Source organism: Halichoerus grypus, chromosome 14 (assembly GCF_964656455.1).
Source record: "Halichoerus grypus chromosome 14, mHalGry1.hap1.1, whole genome shotgun sequence".
Classification (NCBI taxonomy): domain Eukaryota; kingdom Metazoa; phylum Chordata; class Mammalia; order Carnivora; family Phocidae; genus Halichoerus; species Halichoerus grypus.
In genome coordinates, this window is record NC_135725.1 from 58,157,309 (window position 1) to 58,178,734 (window position 21,426).

The window sequence follows — 21,426 nt, forward strand, 5'->3', positions numbered from 1 at the left end:
GTTTCTCAGTTTTTAAAATGTAAACATTTTATGACTGCTCCCTAAAACTTCTAATACAACTTCTGGGAGGGGGCTTCCCCAAACTATTTAGAGAGCTGGTACCTTCTGTGTCTTCCCAAGAAGAAAAAAGATACTGTAAACCTCCACTGTTTTGTAGTCTATGTTTACAAAAAGAAAGGGGGGGGTAATGTGTTTTAATATTTGTCTTCCAAATATAAATATGTATATTCTAATTAATGCTTTTTCAATCCACTCATTTCTCTCCCTCTTCTTGGAGTTTCTTATAGACACCTCCCACCTGCCCAGGATCCATCCAGTTCACCATTTAAGAATCATTGCTCTAGGGGCACCTGGGTGGCTCAGTCGTTAAGCGTCTGCCTTCGGCTCAGGTCATGATCCCAGGGTCCTGGGATCGAGTCCCGCATCGGGCTCCCCGCTCAGCGGGAAGCCTGCTTCTCCCTCTCCCACTCCCCCTGCTTGTGTTCCCTCTCTCGCTGTGTCTCTCTCTGTCAAATAAATAAATAAAATCTTAAAAAAAAAAAAAAAAGAATCATTGCTCTAGACTTTGTATTCCTGTTGAGATTGTTTCCACATTTTAAAAAATATTTCATTTATTTGAGAGACAGAGATAGTGAGAGAGAGCAGGAGCAGGGAGGAGAGGAGAAGCAGGCTCCCCGCTAAGCAGGGAGCCCAATGTGGGGCTTGATCCCAGAACCCTGGGATCACAATCTGAGGCGAAGGGAGATGCTTAACCGACTGAGCCACCCAGGCACCCCTATTTCCACATTTAAATCACTAAAAACAATGGTCCAATAAATATTCTTTTGTATATATTCACAGGTCAAAAAGGATCAGCCTCTCATATAGAGTACGTTTTTTTTTTTTTTTCCAGTCAAAGGTATATTAGTAGCTGTCCATCTGTTAGACCTTCCAACCACACAGACTCTTAAGACAAGCTTGAGAATTCTGTTCTTGCACCACAGAAGTCAAGGGGAAGGCTTACCTTATACTCCACAATGTTGTCCTTGTCTTTTATAGGTAACCATCTTTAAATCAAGACAAAAAGGTAGTTCTGTAATCAAAAATGTAAAATTATCCTAAGGCTGTGTTTCTCAAATTGTAGGTCCAGACTCATTGGGAAGTCATGAAATCATCTGAGAGAGTCACTATCAGGACTGTTTTAATGAAATAAGATAAAAAGTATAGAAAATATCAGGGAACATCACGTGTAGTAAAAGTAGGACTGTTTCACAAAACTTTGGGTTCAGGTCTAGATCTACGAACACGTGTTTATAACTGTGTATATACAGCTATATTTCTTGCTATGGATCACAGTAAAAAAAGAATTTGATGGGGCACCTGGGTGGCTCACTTGATTTCAGCTCAGGTCATGATCTCAAGGTTGTGAGATTGAGCCCCACATTGGGCTCTGTGCTGGGTGTAGAGCCTGCTTAAGATTCTTGAGAGAGAGAGTGGGAGGGGCAGAGGGAGAGGGAGAGAGAATCCTAAGCAGACCCCATGCTGAGCACACGATGGGGGGGTTCTCAATCCCAGGACCCCGAGATCATGACCTGAGATGAAACCAGGAGTCAGACGCTTAACCAACTACACCACCCAGGTACCCCAATATTCTGCCATTTTTATATTTTACTTTCACCTATTCCCTACCACCTCATTCTATCATCATCATCATCATCATTAATATATGGTTATTTTTGGTAATATTTACATACATTGAAGTGTACAATTTTTAGCTGTATACTTCTGACAAAAGGATATTACAGTATAGAACATTTCCAACACCCCAGAAAGTTCCCTTGTATCCTTTTTCAGTCAATGCCTAACCTATAAGAAATAATAACTGTTTTGATTTTTTTCACCTTAGTTTTTCCTTCTCTAGTTAGTGTGTTCTTTTTTGTTATTGCTGAATAGTAATCCATTGTGTGAATGTAACACTAGGTTTTCATTTTTTACTATTGTAAATAAAGCTGCTATGAACATGCCTATACAAAAAAAAACAACAACATTCTCTCTCTCCCCCTCTCCTTCTGCCCCTCCCCCACTTGTGCACGCTCTCTCTCCAAAAAAAAAAAAAAAAGTAAAATAAAAATCTGAAAGACTTACCACAAAAGTTTTCTGAGAAAAAATGTGGCCTTGGAAATAATAATTGACCACGAGGAAGGTCCACAGTGAAGGATTGTGTGTCAGGTTTTTTTAAAAAAGATTTTATTTATTTATTTGAGAGAGAGAGCAAGTGGGGGGAGGGGCAGAGGGAGAGGGACAGAGAATCCCAAGCAGACTCCACGATGAGCAAGGAGCCCATCATGGGGCTCAATCCTAGGACCCTGTGATCGTGACCTGAGCCAAAACCAAGAGTTAGCGGCTCAACAGACTGAGCTACCCAGGCTCCCCTCTGTTGTTGTTTTTTTTTTTAAGATTAATTTGTTTTAGAGAAAGAGAGAGAGAACACACATGAGAGAGCACGGGGGGAGGGGCAGAGGGAGAGAGTCTCAAGCAGACTGCACACTGAGCAGGAGCCTGACTGGGAATTTGATCTCACGACCCTGAGATCATGACCTGAGCTGAAACCAATTACATGCTTAACGACTGCACCATCCAGGTACCCCACCCTTGCTTTTTCTTTCTTTTAAGATTTATTTATTTGAGAGAGAGTATGCGTGATAGCACAGGGGGGAGGGGCAGAGCAGATTTTTAAATTTTTTGTGTATCGTTGACACACAATGTTATGTTTCCAGTGTACAACACAGTGATTCAACAAGTTTATGCCATGTTCACCACAAGTGTAGCTACCACCTGTCCACATACATCACTATTACAGTATCATTGACTATATTCTTTATGCTGTATCTCCCACTCCCTTCACCCATTTTGCCCAACAACCCCACCTCCTCCCCTTGGGAAACCAACAATTTGTTCTCTGTATTTATAGGTCTGATTCTGCTTTTTTGTTTATTCATTTTTTTATTCCACATATTAGTGAAATCAATGGCATTTGTCTTAGTCTGCATTATTTCACTTAGCATATACCCTCTAGGTCCATTCATTATCTCAAATGGCATGATCTAATCCTTTTTATGGCTGCATAATATTCCGTTATATATATAAGGGATGTGTGTGTGTGTCTTCTGCACCCTCCTTGTTCATTCATCTATTGATAGACATTTAGGTTGTTTCCATATCTTGGCTATTGGAAATAGGCTGCAGTAAACAAAGGGGTACATATATCTTTTTGAATTAATGTTTTTATTTTCTTTGGGTAAATACACAATAATGGAATTATTGGATGTTATGGTATCTCTATTTTTAATTTTTGAGGAACTTCCCTACTGTTTTCCACAGTGGTTGTACCAGTTTATGTTCCAGGTTGTATGTCAGTTTCACATTCTCCTCCCCTGGTGTGGTGTGCCTGTTCCCCTCATGGGGACCTGCTTTCCCACCTAACCATAGAGCACAGCTGGTGCTCATGAGGCATGTGGACAGTGTCTGGAAAGTACAGACCCAGCTTCTTACTTCCATAAACTCCTAGGTGAATAGCCTTAAAAATGTTTACACATATACACACAGTCCTCCCCTGCCCCATAACTGGATACACCCTGGCTGGATGCTCCAATTAAGTCCATGGACTTTTTAAAGAACTTGGAAAAAAAAGTATGAGTATGCTAGATGTTATGACAGAAAGGGAACTCTGTGATTTCTCTGTTCTAGTACTCACTGATAGATAGGGAAACTGAAACCCGAAGTGGTAAAACTTTGTCTTCTGGATCACAGAGTGCTATATGTAAAACTAAAAGAAGCCACCTTGTTGCCAACTCTGGTATTTTTAAATTATATAAAAAAGTATGTAATTAATTTGCAATGTAAAAAAATTAGAAAATACAGATTAACAAAAGATGAAAAATAGAAACATATATATATTTTTTCTTTCAAGAATGAGATTATGAGAAAATCTATATGATCTTGGGTTTGATGATGACTTCTTAGATGCATCACCAAAAGCACAACCTATGAAAAAAAATTAAGTTGGACTTCATTAAAACTAAAAACTTCTTTCCAAAGAAGTTTTTGAAACTTCTGAAAAAGTTTCTTGAAAAAACAAGCCACACTTGGAGAAAATCTGTGCAAAACACATACCTGATAAAGGACTGGTATCCAAAATATACAAAAAATTATTAAAACTCAACAATAAGAAAATAACCCAATTTACAAATGGACAAAAGACCTGAACCCTTCTTCAAAAAAGATACAGAAAGATATTCAACATGTCATTAGAGAATTAAAAATTAAAACCACTATGAGATACCACTACACACCTATTAGAATGGCCAAAATTCAGAACACTGACAATAGTGAATGTGGTAAGGATGTGGAGCAATAAGAACTCTTATTCATTGCTGGTGAAAAGGCAAAATGCTGCTGTGGAAAACAATTTGGTGGCAGTTTCTCTAAAAGTTAAACATAGAATTACCATATGATTTGACAATTCCACTTCTAGGTACATATCCAAAGGAATAGAAAGCAGGGACTCAAGCAGATACTCACACACCAATGTTCCTAGCAGCATTTCTCACAGTAGCTAAAAGTGGAAACAATCCAAGTGTCCATCAATGGATAAATGGATTAAAAAAATGTAATATATACATAAAGTGGAATATTTAGCAATAAAAATAAATTAAATACTGATACATCTACAATATAGATGAATGAACACATTATGTTATGTCAGACGCAAATAAGCCAGACACAAAAGGAGAGATATTGCATGATTCCTCTTATATGAAGTACCTAAAATAAGGAAATTGATAGAGACAGAAAATAGAAGTTACCAGGCGCTGGGGTAGGGTGGGGTTTGGGGGTTATTGTTTAATGAGTATAGAATTTCTGTTTGGGTTGATGAAAAAGTTTTAGAAATAGTGATGATGGTTATACAACACTGTGAATGTACTTAATGCTACTGAATTATACACTTAAAAATGGTTAAAAGAGTAAATTTCATGTTATGTATATTTTATCACAATTTAAAAAAAAGGATGAGTGGCTGCCAAGGGTTTGGGGGAAGGGAAAAAGGAATGATTAGGTGGAACACAGGGAATTCTTAGGGTACAGAAACTATTCTGTATGGTACCTTAATGGTGGATATATATCATTATACATTGGTCAAAACCCATAGCATGTATAACACAAAGAATGAATCCTAATGTAAACAATGAACCTTGGTTAATAATAATGAATCAATACTGGCTCATCTATTTTAATAAATATACCACACTAAATGCAAGATGTTAAAAGAGGGGAAACTGTATGTGGCCAAGGGTGGGAAGAGGTGTATGGGAATTCCCTGTACTTGCTGCTCAATATTTCTGCAAACCTAAAACTGCTCTAAAAATAAAATCTATTAATATTTTTAAAATGAGACTGTAATATGATTATTTTTGTAACTTGCTTTTTTCACTACTATGTTCATATTTACTATCATCCTTCCAGGGATTCAGCCTGGACAGTGAAGGGCAAGTATAGGGTGGCGATGGGAAGTTAGGCCAAAACAGAGATAAGGCTGTGGAAAGGAGGATGAGATTCAGAGGATGTGGGAATTTAGGAGCAGGGGATATTTTACCCAAAGACCTACAGAGTAGAGAACTAGAATTTTGAGCAGATGAGCAAAGATAACTGAGCCCTTGAATCTAAGGATCTCCAACAGGTTAGGAATTTGAGTAGGGCAGGGAGTTTCAACTCATGTTCATGGAATCCTGGTCCCCTGCTGGCAAGAGGTTGGCATGACAGAATTGAGCAAGAGCAAGGAAATAAAGTCTCACACACTTAACTCCTGTGCTCAGAATATTCTATGACCTCGCTGCCATAGCGGAATGAGCAGGAAAAAAGTCTAGCAGTTATGGTCAGCTGTTTGAAATTCCCATGATAGAAATCTACTGGGGGCAGGTAGGAGCCTGTGGGGGACCATGGGAAGGGCCTGTTCCACCTAAGCCAGGATGTGTGCACATTAACCTTGGCTTTTCACCTGATGATGCTGTGACCCTTCTGAGTCACATTCCTTCTCCTGGGCATCCTCCTACATGGCTCTCTGCCCAACTCCCACCAGGCAGGGAGGATGTGCCTGTCACAAGACCTCCTATGATCTCGGGGATGCTTTAGGAAAACACGTGGAGGGTGTTGGCTCAGCAAGCTTGGGCCTTGGGCCTCCTCACCCTGAGGGTCACAACAGGGGCTGGGCCCCCATCCGTTAGGCAGAGAATCATCATTCAGAGGAGGGACACATTGATGCTTCTTCCCATCCTGGGTTTTCTGCATCTTGCTAGCAGTGGACACATTGGGTCCTATCAGTGGAAGAGAGTCCTGCCACCACCTCTTGGTTTACCGGGATACTGAGTCATCCAGGATTTCCTTACCAATCAGTGGAGCAGGAGTGTCCCATAGTCCCCCATACCACATCATACGGAGATTACAGCACTTCCTGCACTTCCTTTAGCTCTTGGCTCCTGTGTGGTAGGTCAGAAGGTGGGAATGCAGAGGTGGGGAATGCAGAGGTGGGGAATGCAGAGGTGCCACCTTCTGAGAGATACAAGGTGTTCAAAACAGAGATCCATACCTTCCAGTCAGGGCAGCCTCTGTCTTTCTGCCAGGTCTGGCATGTGTGATTCTGTGGTAGAGGGGGACAGGGAATCAGGAGTTCACTTTTAAGATGAATATTGGACATCCATGTGTTTATTTTGATTAGGGAATTTGGGCATGTGAGACTGTCTACCCAGGAGATCATGATCTGCATAGAGGCAAGGCCTGTGTCTTGGTGACTGTTATGTCTGCCATAGTTCCTGGAAGACAGTAAGTACTCAGATATTTTAATTGTTGAATGTAAGATGCCTTTCAAGGTCATTTTTATTGTGACACCTTTATGTGACCCCAGGGTTCTCCTTATCAGCTGAGTACCTCCTCCTGGGACAGGATCCCATATACCATAGCACTCATCACACCGATTTAACAATTTTTCTGTCTCCCTAGCCTAGTCTCATGGTTCGTGGTTTTAAATACATCTATCTAGCTAGCTAGCTATCATCTATCTTCTTCTTCTTCATCATCATCATCATCATCACCTATGTATATCTATTTATCTAGCTGTCTATCTGTCTGCCTAAAGCCTAGGCCCTTCCATGAACTCCAGGGTCATATGCTCAAATTGTCTAATCAATATATACACTTGAATGTCCAGTATCTATCTCTGTGTGAAAGTGAACTCCTAATTGAACATAATTTTTAAAAATAAATTAAAAAAAAAAGTGGACTCCTGATTACCACTCCCCCTTTCCAATCACACATATCACTCTACTCCAGTCCTAGCATTTCTCACATCAGTTAATGGTAACTCCCTATTGCCAGAAGTTTGGGCCAAAAACATTGGTGTTATCCTTGATTTTTTATTTTTTCTAACTGTCCACATCCAATCTATCAGTAAATGGGTATCAGTATCCTATGGTCTCTACTTCAAAATGAATCCAGCATCTAAACACTTCTGGTCTCCTCTGCTGCTAAGATTACTGGAATAATCTCATGACTAATCTCCTTGCTTCTATCCAAGTCTATACCCGCAACACTGCTGTTAGCAACTCAGCCTAGGTGATCATTTTAAAACATAAGGCAGATTTAAGCAGATCCTCTAACAGCAACTTCCATTTACTCAAAAAGTCAAAGTCTTTGCAATGACCTTCCAGGCCTTACCCCATTTGGCCCCTTTACAGCTCTGATTTGTCCTCCATTACTTTCCCCCTTAATGATTACTCTGCTTTGGGCTCACTGTCCTTCTTCCTTGGAATAGCTCAGGCATGCTCCAGCCTCCAGACCATGTTTCTGACATGAAAGTTGCTCAGTTATCCATGTCTGACATGAAATTTCCTCAGTTACCTATGTGATTTACTCTCTAATCTCTCTCTAGTCCATGCTCACATTTTTTAAAATTTTATTTATTTATTTGACAGAGAGAGAGAGCACAGCAGGGGGAGCAGCAGGCAGAGGGAGAAGCAGGCTCCCTGCTGAGCAAGGAGCCTGATGAGGGACTCGATCCCAGGACCCTGGATCATAACCTGAGCTGAAGGCAGATGCTTAACTGACTGAGCCACCCAGGCATCCCACATGCCCACATTTTGGAAAAAAAAAAAAAAAGATTTTATGTATTTATTTGTCAGAGAGAGAGAGAGCACAAGCTGGAGGAGCTGCAGGCAAAGAGGGAAGCAAACTCCCCACCAAGCAAGGAGCCCGACACGGGGCTCAATCCCAGGACCCCAAGATCATGACCTAAGCCAAAGGCAGACGCTTAACCGACTGAGCCACCCAGGCACCCTCATGCCCACATTTTTAGTGAGACCTGCCCTGAACTCCCTATTTAAAACTGCACCCCACCTAAGTCTTCCCTAAACTTCTTACCTTTTATATATTTGGTCTTCTTCTACATACTGTATTTTTTACTTACGCTTTTTTTTTTAAGATTTTATTTATTTATTTGACAGAGAGACAGCAAGAGGGAACACAAGCAGGGAGAGTAGGAGAGGGAGAAGCAGGCCTCAAGCAGGGAGCCTGATGCAGGGCTCGATCCCAGGACCCTGGGATTGTGACCTGAGCCAAAGTCAGATGCTTAACGACTGAGCCACCCAGGCACCCCTACTTATGCTGCTTTTATCTCCCTCCCTAGTGTACCATCAACGTAAGCTCATTAAAGACAGATTGTTTTTTCCTCTTTTGTTCATTGCTGTATACTCAGTGCTTATACAAGTGTGTGGCATATAGTAGACGCTCAGTATTAGTTGAAGGAATGAAAAAAATGCATGAGTGAATGCCATCCATTCTCTAGTTTGGCAATCTCATTCTGATCCCTCAAACATTTTAATATGCTTTTGATTATCATAGGTACTTCTCCAGCAAGTTACTGTTCTCTTACATGGCATGCCCATTTGCTTGACACCATACATTTGCTCAGTTTGTACTTTCAGCCTGGGGAAACCCAGAGATTCCCCACTTCCTTCCTGGACAACTTCTTATCCTTTGAAACTCAGTCTACATATCACCTCTTCTAGGAAAATTTCCATGAACCCCCTCCCCCTACCAAATTAGGTTAAGTGCCCTGTGTGTATTTCCCCTACATCCTCTAACTAGTCCTTATCACAGTGCTTTTAGTAACTTTCTATTTGACAGTCTACTCCATGCTTCCATAAGCTCAATGGAGGAAGGCCTGGTGTTCACCGTTGTGTTCCTAGTGTCTGGCATAGTACCTGGCACATAGTAGTTGAATATTTGAACTGTTGAATGTAAGACTCAGGTCAAAGTCATTTTTATTGTGATCTTTTTGGGAACCTTCTCTTTAACTGATCTTCGTTCTAGGAGGCATTTATCCCATGCAACTGAAAGGCAATGGGGGTCAAACTGGCAACAGGCTACAGCAGACTCCCAGATGGGTTAGCCCTTCTAAAGATCTAATCAATAACAACAGGGCGCAGAGAGGGGAGATTCTATCATTTGCTTCTGACACATGTCACATTATCTGTGTTCTTTTGTGTTTATCAAGGATGAGCATTGTGACACTCCTGTAAAAAACTTCCCTTCAGACTGTGGGCATATATAGAAGTTATTGGTGAATTGTGCCTATGGGCCCAAAATGCACTAGATTCCTGGCTGCTACTTCTTATACTATCATCATGCCCACATTGTTCCTCTAGGGCCCATAGATGCCACGGGAAGACATGATAGAATTCAAGCCTGGTGCACCCTCAGTGCACCTTGGACAAGGGTCTTCCTTCTTTGCTCAAGTCCCCCTATCCACAATTCAGGGTGGGACTGAAAGAATTGTGTGGAAAATGCTGATCTATTTGAAATATGAGTTTAAGCTCCTATATTACATGGGAAGTATTATCTACCTTCTCTACTCTCTACATCACATACAACCTTGAAAATAAGGAGGCACAAACAGGTGGTTCTTTGCTTAGAGGTATAGAGTATATTTGGAGAGGGTCCTGCCTCACCTGCACATTAATGGAAATGATGACATCCTTTTTCATGGGCATGCAGAGGATTGGGAACCTACGAACTCCTTTTTCCTGGACTGGGTATTCTCTTTGTGTAGACCAGTGCCTTCTGCTGAGGTGAGAGCTGAGACGTGGGATGGATTTTCTGGCTGAGTGGCACAAGGCAGCTGAGGACAGTGCTTGGAGCTGTCGTGGGAAAGGCACAGGAACCAGGAGCGTCTGGGCGGAAGGGATTGTTGCTTGAGTTCATTGTCCAGAGACTGGGGGGCATCAAAGAAGGTCATGCCCTCCTCCTCCGTTTTCTTCTCCAACTTGGCTCCTGTCACAGGGTGTTTGGTGGGGGGTGGAGTCTTCTCAACCTTTTTTGTCATGGTTTTGGGCGCTGTCTCATCCTTAGAGAGGAGAATGGATTCTTTATGCCCTTGACCTTTCATCTCGGGGTTAATCCAGTGTGGAAAGTGCTTCACCTTATTTCCTAAGCCAGCTTCTGCAGCTTCTGGAAGAATGGGATCTTGTGAATTTGGGCTGCTTTTAGTAGACCCTGCAGCTCTTGACCCTAGAAAGTGTGGCCCCATAAATTTTGGCCCTGCAAAGTTTGGATCTCAAAAAATGTGGTCAGTTTCAATGCTGGACTTACAATTTGGCCCAGCAAATAATGGCCCAGTAAGTTGGTCATGTAAGGTCTGGCCCATTAAGCTCTGGCGACTCCAGTTTTGGCATTCTGAGGAATCCTTGTTTGGGTGAGATCATTCAGCTTGCTTTAACAACCTTACAGACCATTCTCATCTGGCCTTTTGACCCAAAGAATCCTAGAGGAAACTCTAGGAACTCAAAGTGAAGGAGAAACTGGTGAAGGTGCTGATAGGGATCAGTCAGCTGAGGGGATGGAAATGGTGGCTCTGCAGATCCAGATAGATCCTTGCTAGTTCCAACTCACTCAAGGCAACCATCTTGACCTAACAAATTATACTTGAGAAAGATCCTGGAGATACATTTGGGAAGTCAGGGGTGCTAAGGGTTCTATTTATAAGAGTCCCTCCTGGCCTCTGAACCTCAACAGAGTAGATGTTCTCTCCGGCTAGGGAGAGCTTCAAAGCAGCACCCCTTGTCTGTGATTCTCTCTTGCTTTAAGTCTTCCTGGGTCCTCTGTTTTCTCTGCTGGGGTAGGGAGTTATCCTCACCTTTGCAGGGGATAAGGGGTCCAGGGCTCCTCCAGGTTGAGCTTGTTCACACTGGCTTCCAGCTGAATGCAAAGCACCTGGGCCCCTGTTGTGTCCCCAGTGGGTTGTGAGATCTTGGAGGCCCGGTGGGACTAACTTGCCTTTGGTTCTCCTGCACTGCCTTAGTTTAACTGCAAGCTGTTCTTTTAGGTGGAGCATTCTAGAGCACATGGGATGATACCTGGTGGGATGGATAGATCCTGGAGCAATGTTTTTCCTTGGTTGTTTAGACTCCAAAAGGAGTTCTAGGCACAGATATTCCTTGGGACATCCACAACTTGTTCCTGGACTCCTTTGTCTTTATAAGACTTCCCAAATGTATCTCCAGGAATTTCTTTTTCAGGTAAAAATTTAGTTTGGCCAAGATGGGTATCTTGAGTGAACAGGGGCAGAAGGATGTCTGGCTCTCTAGAGGCACCATCTCCATTCACCTATACTTCAACCTGGAATGCTTATGCACTGTCTGCACAAGTCTCATTGGCATCTTGAAAGCTGGCCCAGGACTTATACATTGGTGTTTAGATGATATTGAGCCATAGGTTCTACTGGCCCCCAACAGGCCCAGACACATCATGTGATTGGCTAGTGATTGGCTAGTGATTGCCAGGGCCATGGCTTTGGAGAAAGCCACATAATAAAAAGCTGGCAGCCCTGACAGGAAGGCCAAAACTTGTCTACAGTTTCTCAATGGCTCCTTGGGAAGATACCCAGGCAGGTGCTGATCAGGATGATCAGTGACAGCATCAGGTGAGGCTTGTTGCTGCTGGTCAAGGCCTATCAGTATTGAGGATGTAGCTTCCTGATCCATGTAGGGGCTAACAGCTGCCTCCACATCTAGGGACTTACTTTCTGGGCACAAGAGAACCAAGCTGTTGCCAGGGCACTTGGAATGCTGTAGACCCAATGATTTCTAGTCCCAACAGCTACAAATGTGAACAGGAACAATGCCCTAGCAATCTTTACCACACCTGTGGTCACTGTAGCTCTGCAACGTTGCCTCAGCTGGGCAAGCAGCTGTGGACTGGCCCTGCTCCCACAGTGGATGAGAACAGGTCACCATCCCCACTGGCCTCTAGGTCTACAAGCTAGGGGACACTCACACTGGTCAGTGTGCTGCTCTGGGGCAGGGGCTGCTGGTGAGGAGGGGACAGGAGCAATTGTTTGGACTGCTGGATCTTCTGGGGCAGGCCCTTGCAATAGTGAATCAATTTGCTAAATCAACCACTTCTGAAAGTAGAACTCAAGCAGCTCTGGGCATGTTCCAGGGAAACACCACCTCCCTCTTAAAGACTGAAATGGGCTTCTCCTAGCAGGTAGGCCCCTAGGGACAGGCAGAAACATGTCTCAGGGCTTCGTTTTGTATGGTTCTCTGCATCTACAGAGATTACTGGGCAACAGCTGGCAAGCCCCACTGAAGATGTGGCTGCCTTTGCAGCTGGTGCCACTCTAAGGCTTCACACTTGGACAGAAGAGGAAGTGGGATATTGATATGGGTTCGTTGTTAGTCAGAGGGAGGAGCCCAAATTTGGGGATGTGGAAAGAAGATGGGGCTAACTTAGGTGGGGGAAATTTTAGACAGTACAGAGATCAAGAAGAAATTATTGAAGAAAAAGGGACTGGGGCTCCCCTTTTGTGGAGAGATCTTTATGGGCAGACTGAGGACTCGTTGTGCAGAAAAGAGGAATCATAGAAAGGTAGCTATGTTTCTGCTGCAGATAGCACACTGAGGCATCAGTGGGTCCTCCAGGCAATGGATAGAGACCACTTAGAAATGAAATGTAGTAGAGGGTAGAGCCAGAGCCATGGAGTTTGGGATTTGCTTGCAGTGTCTTTGCTCTGGTTTCATAGTGGATCCTTCTATGACCCGGAAAGTTTGGGCAGACTGGCTCAACTCTCATGAACCCAGGTCAGGAAGATAGACCATATTTTCAACAGAGGCCTTAGAGGTAGCATTATGATGAAAGAAATGGTTGGGTTTTTTCTCCCAGGCTTGGAAAATATTTGGGGCTATGTGTTATAAGCTGTCATAAGAACTCTTCTAAAGATCTTGGGAGCCCTCAGGTATAGAAATGCATGCATTTATATACATGTACTTAAGGATACCTCAGGGCTTTGGGGAAATAGGAACATGCAAGGCAATGGGGTGTTTTAGGTTCATGAGTTCTGAATTCAGGGAAAGAAAGAGAATCAGATATTCAAGGGCAGCTTACCTTGTTTCTCCAGCACACATTCAGAGTGGCTCTTCCTCTTGTCCTGCTGATTCACAGGAATCCTAGGCTCCTCACTTGAAGAAGAAAGAGCTCCTGCATCCCTGGACACATCTGGCACTTGAAATCCCTTCCTTCGCTGAAGGTGTTCAGCCTGGTGATCTTGGATGCTGACATTGGTTGACTGGGCAGCTGACTGTGTTAAGGATTTCTGATCTGTTAATTGTAACTTTGTGGGGGTTACAGATGGAAGTGAAAGATCTTTGGAGTGCAGGGAACCCTGACTCTGCTCCAAAGAGAGACTAGACATGGACAAAGTCTCTAGGCAAGAGGAGCCCTGCGATGGCCCTGATGAAGGGGGAGAGATCAGGGTGTTCTCACCCCCCAGCCACTGCTGAATCTCCAGAGCCACAGCATTGCAGATGGGGCAGGTAGGATCCGCACACAGGAGCCGCCTCACACTTCCCTCCTGAGGAAGCCAGCCCTGGCTGGGAAGGGAGGATGGCAACAGTTACTGATGGAGTGACACCTGCCTCTTTTTGTTTGTTTGTTTTGTTATGCTTTTTTAAGTAGGCTCCACACCTAGCATGGAGCCCAATGCGGGGTTTTTTTTTTTTTAAATGTTATGTTAGTCTCCACACAGTACATCATTAGTTTTTGATGTACTTCCCAATGCAGGGCTTGAACTCACAGCCCTGAGATCAAGACTTGCGCTGAGATCAAGAGTGGGATGCTTAACCAACTGAGCCACCCAGGCACCCCAACACCTGCCTCTTTGAGTATGTGTGGCCTGGAGATTTCGTCCACCCTCCCCTAGTCCTGGAAGCCTTGGGGCCTGTACCCTCATGGTGTTTACCCAACTCCTTTGCCTCCTAGGAAAAGGCCACTGGCAAGTTATGTTGGGCTGGGCTGGGCTGGGCTGAGGGTCTGGAGCTTGTTGGGCAAGGTCTCAGACAACCCGTGGGAATGCAGGGCCATGAGAGACTAAGAGGTGGGGTGTACTGTCTGTTGATCTATGTTGAGAAGCTGAACCAGGAGAAGGAAACCAGGCAGAGGCAGGGAGCCAATGGTTAGCTGAATGGGCATCACCAGGAACATTCCCAGAAGAACCTGGAGTCAGTCTCATCTGGGGTTAAGAAGGCCACAGCCTGGCATTCAGTATTCCTAAGCTGTGGAAAATGAGGTCTTTGTGGGAACTCTGCATTCTGGGGACTATGGAGTGTCCTAGCTCCTGTACATAGCATCTCTTAAAGGCCAATCCCATTCTTTAGAGATTTTAAGAAGAGGATAAGATGACACGATCCTTTCTGAGGGCTGTCCCAGGAATTGGCCTCCCTTAAGATAAAACCATGGAGGTAATATTAGCAGGTTCCACGGGTCTGCCCTTGAATAGTTGTAACTATAAAGGGAATATGACATGGTGATTTATTTATGCATGCATTTCTCTATTCTCTTGACTGGATAACTTGTCTGTGGCTGAGTACAAACTCATGTAGAGTCGTCAATGAATTACATAGTAGCAAAATCCTGAATTTCAGGACCACTGTGAACCTAGCCCAGAGCAGAACTGGAAGACTCCTCCTTCCTGAGACACCTGATCCCCCTCTGCCCTGACAACCCTCTCAACCAGTCCTCAGCATCCACTGTGTCTGACTCCCTCCCACACATTATCCCTCTTCTCCTCCCTGCCCCAGGCCAAGCAGAGAAATCATCACAGGCCAGGCTGGGGGTTTGGAGACTGCAAAGAGCAAGTGATCACCTTTTCATGATAGAGAGCAGCTCCCACGGCTTCTCAGCTTCTTCTCGGGAATGTCTCCTAGCTGAAAAACCAGGACAGTGTTACAAGGAATGAGAGGATGCAGGGACATCCTATAGCAAGCTGAAGGTCTTTGAGTAAGAAGAGGCTGAAAACCCCAACAGTCAATGCTCTAAGGCACGTCTGTGTACAACTTAACCCGCTGCAACATGCTGTCCTGGACCTAATTTCATTTGATCATCACAACCACACCCTGAGTGAGGCAGGCTCATGAGATGCCCATTTCAGGGATCACAGACTGAAAGATGAAGTGACTTCCACAAGGTCGTAAAACTAGTAAATGACACAGCTAAAGGCTTCTGTCCTGCTTCCTCATTCTTCATTCCCAGGGGCAGGGGTAAGGTAGAGAATTTTGGAACATTCCTAGGCCCTGATTTCCCACCCAAGAAAGTCTTCTGGGAGAATCTGTCAACTGGGGTAATTGGAGCCTTCAGTGGTTAGAGCACCTGGCTACTTGTTCCAGGGGTCATAGAGGGACAGGAATCAGGGGAATCTTGCCCATAGTGAGGGGAGTCCAAGGAGAAACTAGGACTTTACCTCTTGATGTTCTATCTTTAGCCCTTTGTTTGACTCTCCGGTGACTCTTGAAAACAAAAAAGTTAGAGTATTAAGCTGGGCACCTTTTACTTTTTGTGTCTAAATGAGACAAAACCTGTAAATATTTCCCAAACTTTTTCTATATTCCAATTTTATATACTCTCCTACCATTCTTTCCCCTACTCTATCTTTTCCACCCATCATTTCCCTTCTCTTATTACTAATTCATTTTAAGGCTCTTCTATACTCCATACCTCTACCCCCATTCCCTGAACAAGTTCTGTGGGGAGATCAAAGTGAGACAGGAGAAAAGAGGAACAGACGAAAGGATAAGAGGTCTAGTAGCCAAAAGATTTTAGCTATCCAAGGTCCTGAATGTCTCCCAGCCAGAAGAATCAACCCAAATTTGGAGCTCTTCTGGGATCCATGAAGAAACCCCCATAAAAAAGAAGGCGTCAGGGTAACAGGAGAAAGTAAGGGGATAAAATCTTCTTGTTTGAGGCTTAATCAGTTCAGGCATGGTCATTGTGTCTCCCTACCCGGCAACAGCTCCTGTTAGGTCCCAACCTTAATTCTTGGTGGCTCTTTTTCACTTGCCAAATAATTAATGCAATAATAATGAAGGAGCCATAAGTGTATAAGGAATATCCAACATCATACAGAAAAAAGGTAGAGGTCAACATAATCTAAACCTCACTAGCCATCTCTCTTCCTAGGCTTTCAGGGACTTGGAACCTAATGCCTCCAAATTCTAGACCTTGTCATCTCTGCCTCACAGAAGATGGAACCAGGTCACTAGACTACATCACAAAGCTCTCCTATTTCAAAAGGTATGCAGATCATCACAGGCCTTTATTTGTCTAGGAGAAGCTCATGTGATGCAGTGTTCAGATGAGGTGTCTGGTTGTCTGTATGAGTTGCAGAGCTTGGGCCCTAGAGGTGCCAAGGTCATGGGCAGCATATATTCTTTCATGCTCTATTCCCTATAACCTGATGGCTTAGCTCTCTCCTTAAGACAACAGTCTGGCACCTATCCTTAGATAAGTTAGTCTTTATGTACACTGCATGCCCTATAAGAGAGAGACTGGCTAGGTCAGAGGAACTCCATCACCTGTACTGGGAAGATAATTAAAAAAACACACAAGAGGCTAGGACATACATTATCTTGTTAACTATTAGAAAGTGAGGATTTTGATGTCACAGGCAATTGGTGGTCAGTATTAAGAGGTTCAAGAAGAGGATCATGTCTGATCTGTCAAGGAAAGGATATAGTTGCTGCCTTTGAAAATAACTATCTGAGAGTTAAAGAAGGATTCCTCCCGGTCTATGGTCAAGCTTGAGATGGGTGGGAAAAGACTGTAAATACTGCCTTCCATGAGGCACATAAGTGAGGTTCTCTTCTGGAGCTTGATTTTCCGAAACAGCCTCTATAGATCTTTCAGCATCCTGCCTATTCCTGGAGATGGGTCACTGGCAACACTTTTGATTAAGGACTACAGACTTGTGGTTCTTTGGTTGAATCCAACATGGCTGGAATGTTTGGCTAAATGTTTTATGAAGTCTGAATTTGAATACCTTTAGGCAGGGCAAGCTTTTTCCTGTTCAACCTCAGTTACCCACCACTCTTATATCCACTGATTCACACATTAATGTTAACGTCATGGCCCCTGTCGACATTGTGAGAAGCCTCCAACACCCTAGGACTTCTGAATTTCCTTAAGTTCTTGCCCTATTGATAAGAGTGGTCCCACACCCCCAAAATTCTTAGGCTCAACATCTCTGAAAATGCTACTTGGTCCTTCCTCCAGCATCCAGTCTACCACCAGCCAGGTGTGGTGAGCACTCAATCTGAGGTCATCCCTAAACTGGGCAATAGCAAAGGCACAAACACATGTGAGTTGTGTTACCTGCCTGTTCTCAAGACACTTAAGAACCTAGTTAAAAGATAAAACTAATTCACATGAATCAAGAATCAACCTTATTAGGGCTTGGGGAAGAGGGGATTAAGGAGTTATTATTCAGTGGGTACAGAGTTTCTCTTTGGGATGATGAAAAAGTTCTGAAAATGGATAGTAGAGATGACTGCACAACACTGTAAATGTTTTTTTTTAATTTTTTATTGTTATGTTAATCCCCATACATTACATCATTAGTTTTAGATATAGTGTTCCATGATTCATTGTTTGTGCATAACACCCAGTGCTCCATGCAGAATGTGCCCTCCTCAATACCCATCACCAGGCTAACCCATCCCCCCACCCCCCTCCCCTCTAGAACCCTCAGTTTGTTTCTCAGAGTCCATCGTCTCTCATGGTTCTTCTCCCCCTCCAATATCCCCCCCTTCATTCTTCCCCTCCTGCTACATTCTTCTTCTTCTTTTTTGCTTACTGTAAATGTTTTTAATGACACTGAACTATACACCTAAAAATAGTTAAAACAGTAAATTTTATGTTAAGTATATACCACAATTTAAGAAACAAAAGGCAAAAAAAACACCCTACCAATTATTAGTATGAGGGATCTTTTTTATTAGCTATAAGGAAGAATACTCTGACAATGATTTCATTTAAAAAATGGATTAGTGAATGTTTTTTTAAGTGTCTTTTTTATATAGAACAAAACGCAAACAAAATACATCCTTACATTTAAGATAACTTAAGAGGAGTCTCACCCTGATGATGGGATGAATTTGAGCCATTTTAACATCTTCCCTGAACTTACAAATACCATTCTACAAAAATGAGAAGACTTTTTCAACCAAAGAGTGCTGAATATCAAGTTAACAAACAGCTTGCATCACCTTTTTAGTAGCAGGTCGAGATACCTACAATGTAGCTTGAATCTTTAACTTTTATTATTCCTTCCCAACCTGCTCCTGCTTTCTGCAGCTGCTGCTGCCTTCTATGCTACTTCAACAGTTCTGTCTTCCATTAACCTGACCTAATGTGCCTGCATGGTGTTTGGTGTCCTCCTTCCGTGGGCTGTGAATATATGTGATTAATAAACTGCTGTCAATCTCATAGGTCCAGTGTCCAGTGCTGCGAATTCAACCACCTCCAGAACCCTAGGACACTCCGTCCCTCACCAGTGGGATGAAGAGAAGGTGAACAGAATATTGAATGTCCTACCCAACCAGCTCTGCTTCCCGCAGCTGCTGCTGCCTTTTTACTGCAGAAACAGTTCTCAGTCTCCTCCGCACCCCCTGCCCATGACAAAACCATCAGATTGTGCAAATCTTGCACCTGCTCCAACCAGTGCACTCTTTACCTTACAGATAACCCACAGCCACTGCCATCCTACTAAGCCATTAAAACCATCTGCTGCGAACCCCTCTGCAGCAACTCACTCACCCTTGTTCCTCTGTCTCCAAACTCAGGAGTTAGAGCCAAAGACAATCTTATGTGGTTTTGCAGAGTAGGCCTTTAGTACAGGTTTGTTTACTGCCTTGGTACTCATTGATGAAGGGTGCTTGAGTGGTTAGGACAGTGGGATCAGTGTCTTCCCAAACAAAGGCGCATTCATGTAATGCACGCATCGATGATGTGGGCATGGATCTTCATATTTGCCCTTTCTGCTTCACAGTTTATAGTGAAGAGCAAACAAGGGAGATGAAGCACCTGAAAAGCCTCTAGGGACTCTGGAGGGCTACACAACTATCAATTCCATTCACTTGTTTCGAGAAAACTTACCAAAGCCAGACTCTTCTTCCATGAGTGTGCCACAGTGCCACAATTACTGTAATAGTAGAAGTTCTTCAGGAAACGGTTCACAGTTGTTGACTCATATGTACCATATGGGTCATCTCAGAGCCCTGTAAAGAAAAATCCTGAAAGACATGCCACTGATGTGAGTTGGTCCTTCCACACAAACCTTACAAAGGAGTTCTGCTGTGTCTCAGTATCAGAAAATATTACTGAACATCTAAGATGTGCCAAGGTGCTAGGGACAGAGAAGCACAGTGTGCTATTCAGCAGCAGCATTTTTATAATGAGTGTTTTTATTAATGCCCAAGAGTCAAAATTTGCAGGGAGATGGACAGGAAACCCCATAGTAGTGTCAGGCAGCAAGACCAGGAGTGCTCACGCAGCAGGTTACAGTAAGCGTTAAATGTAGCAAGCAGCCAGCGACACTAGAGGGCAGCACCTGCCCACCCAATGCTCCTGGTCCAGCGCCCTCTTAGTGACTTTTTTTATTAAAGAGAGCGAAAGCACAAGCACAAGCAGGGGGAGCAGCAGGCAGAGGGAGAAGCAGGCTCCCCGCTGAGCAAGGAGCCTGAGGAGGGACTTGATCCGAGGACCCTGGGATCATGACCTGAACCAAAGGCAGACGCTTAGAAGGCAGACGATTAACCGACTGAGCCACCCAGGTGTCCCCTTAATGACTAACTTTAAAAGGTCATCTGTTCTAATGGCTCTCAATCCTGGCCTTACATCAGAATCACTGGGAAGCCCGTACAAATACAGATTTCCTGGCCTCAGCCCAGACTTAATGAGTCAGAATATCTAGGGGCAGAGTCCAACAATCTATATATTAAGTATCAAAAATAATCATCAAGCAATACAGCACCAAGGTCTGGGTGTATATTTAGGAGATATTGGCAACAGCCCCTCCCATCCTCCGGTTTTACTGAGATATAATTGACATATAACATTGTATTAAAGTGTACAACATAATGATTTATATATACATTGAGAAATGATTACCACTTAAGTTTAACATCCATCTCCTCACAGTTACGATTTTTCTCTTGCGATGAAAACTTTTAAATTAAATCTACTCTCTCAGCAGCTCTCAAATATACAATATAAAGTATTAAATATAGTCACCGTGCTGTATATTAGATCCCCAGAACTTACTAATCTTCTAACTGGAAGTTGGTACCTTTTACCACATTCTCCCCTTTCCTCCACCCTTCACCCCCTGCCACTGACAGCCACCAATCTGTTTTCTGTTTCTATGAGTTTAGGAGTTTTTTTTAGATTACATATGTAAGTGAAATAATACCGTATTTGTCTTTCACTGTTTATTTGCACTCAACATAATGCCCTCAAGATTTATCTATGTGGTTGCAAAAGGCAAGATTTCCTTTTTATGCCTCAATAACATTCCATTGCGTATATATATGTACCATATCTTCTTTATCCATTCATCTATTGATGGGCACTTGGGTTGTTTCCATGTCTTGGCTACTGTAAATAGTGCTGCAATGAACATGGGAGTGCAGATAATGATTTTGTTTCCTTCAGGTATATACCCATAAGTGGGACTGCTGGATTAAATGGTAGTTTTATATTTAATTTTTTGAGGAACCTCCATACTGTTTTCCATAGTGGCTGCACCAATTTACATGTCCACCAGCAGGGCACAAGGGTGCCCTTTTCTCACCAGCATTTATCTCTTGTCTTTTTGATGACAGCCATTCTAACACATTTGAGATGATGTTTCATTGCTTCTCCTTCTCCCTTTGCCTCTCCCCTGACTCATGCGTTTTCTCTCTCTCCTCTCTCAAAAATAAATAAAAATCTTTAAAAAATTAAAAAATTAAAAAGAAGAAATAGGAAAGTACGTGGAAGCAAATGAGAATGAATACATGACAGTCCAAAACC

General features: G+C 43.2%; 2 protein-coding genes and 1 long non-coding RNA gene across 4 annotated transcripts in view; 1 reads left to right on the forward strand and 2 right to left on the reverse strand.

The window, feature by feature from the left end:
- LOC144380027 (uncharacterized) overlaps positions 1 to 19,481 on the forward strand; it is a 65,928-nt gene extending 46,447 nt beyond the window's left edge. Inside the window, exons 2-3 of the long non-coding RNA XR_013443737.1 lie at positions 16,537 to 16,650; positions 18,844 to 19,481. This is a non-coding gene — a long non-coding RNA (uncharacterized LOC144380027). The remainder of the gene's footprint in view (positions 1 to 16,536; positions 16,651 to 18,843) is intronic.
- Positions 1 to 21,426, reverse strand: part of SPATA31F3 (SPATA31 subfamily F member 3) — a 172,870-nt gene that overhangs the window by 61,017 nt on the left and 90,427 nt on the right. The gene's annotated exons all lie outside the window — the stretch shown is intronic.
- LOC144380026 (protein SPATA31F3-like) lies at positions 9,990 to 20,585 on the reverse strand. 2 transcript variants are annotated; one of them, XM_078061413.1, is made up of 5 exons: positions 19,510 to 20,585; positions 15,821 to 15,866; positions 15,227 to 15,287; positions 13,471 to 13,955; positions 9,990 to 10,536 (listed from the first exon to the last, which is right to left on the reverse strand). In XM_078061413.1, exons 3-5 carry the CDS (start codon positions 15,232 to 15,234, stop codon positions 10,070 to 10,072), a joined length of 960 nt encoding a protein of 319 aa, XP_077917539.1. In that variant the 5' UTR covers positions 15,235 to 15,287; positions 15,821 to 15,866; positions 19,510 to 20,585; the 3' UTR covers positions 9,990 to 10,069. The 2 variants fall into 2 exon arrangements, with proteins under 2 accessions (XP_077917539.1, XP_077917540.1); XM_078061414.1 differs by lacking the exon at positions 19,510 to 20,585 and adding an exon at positions 16,360 to 16,503 and having other exon boundaries at positions 13,849 to 13,955.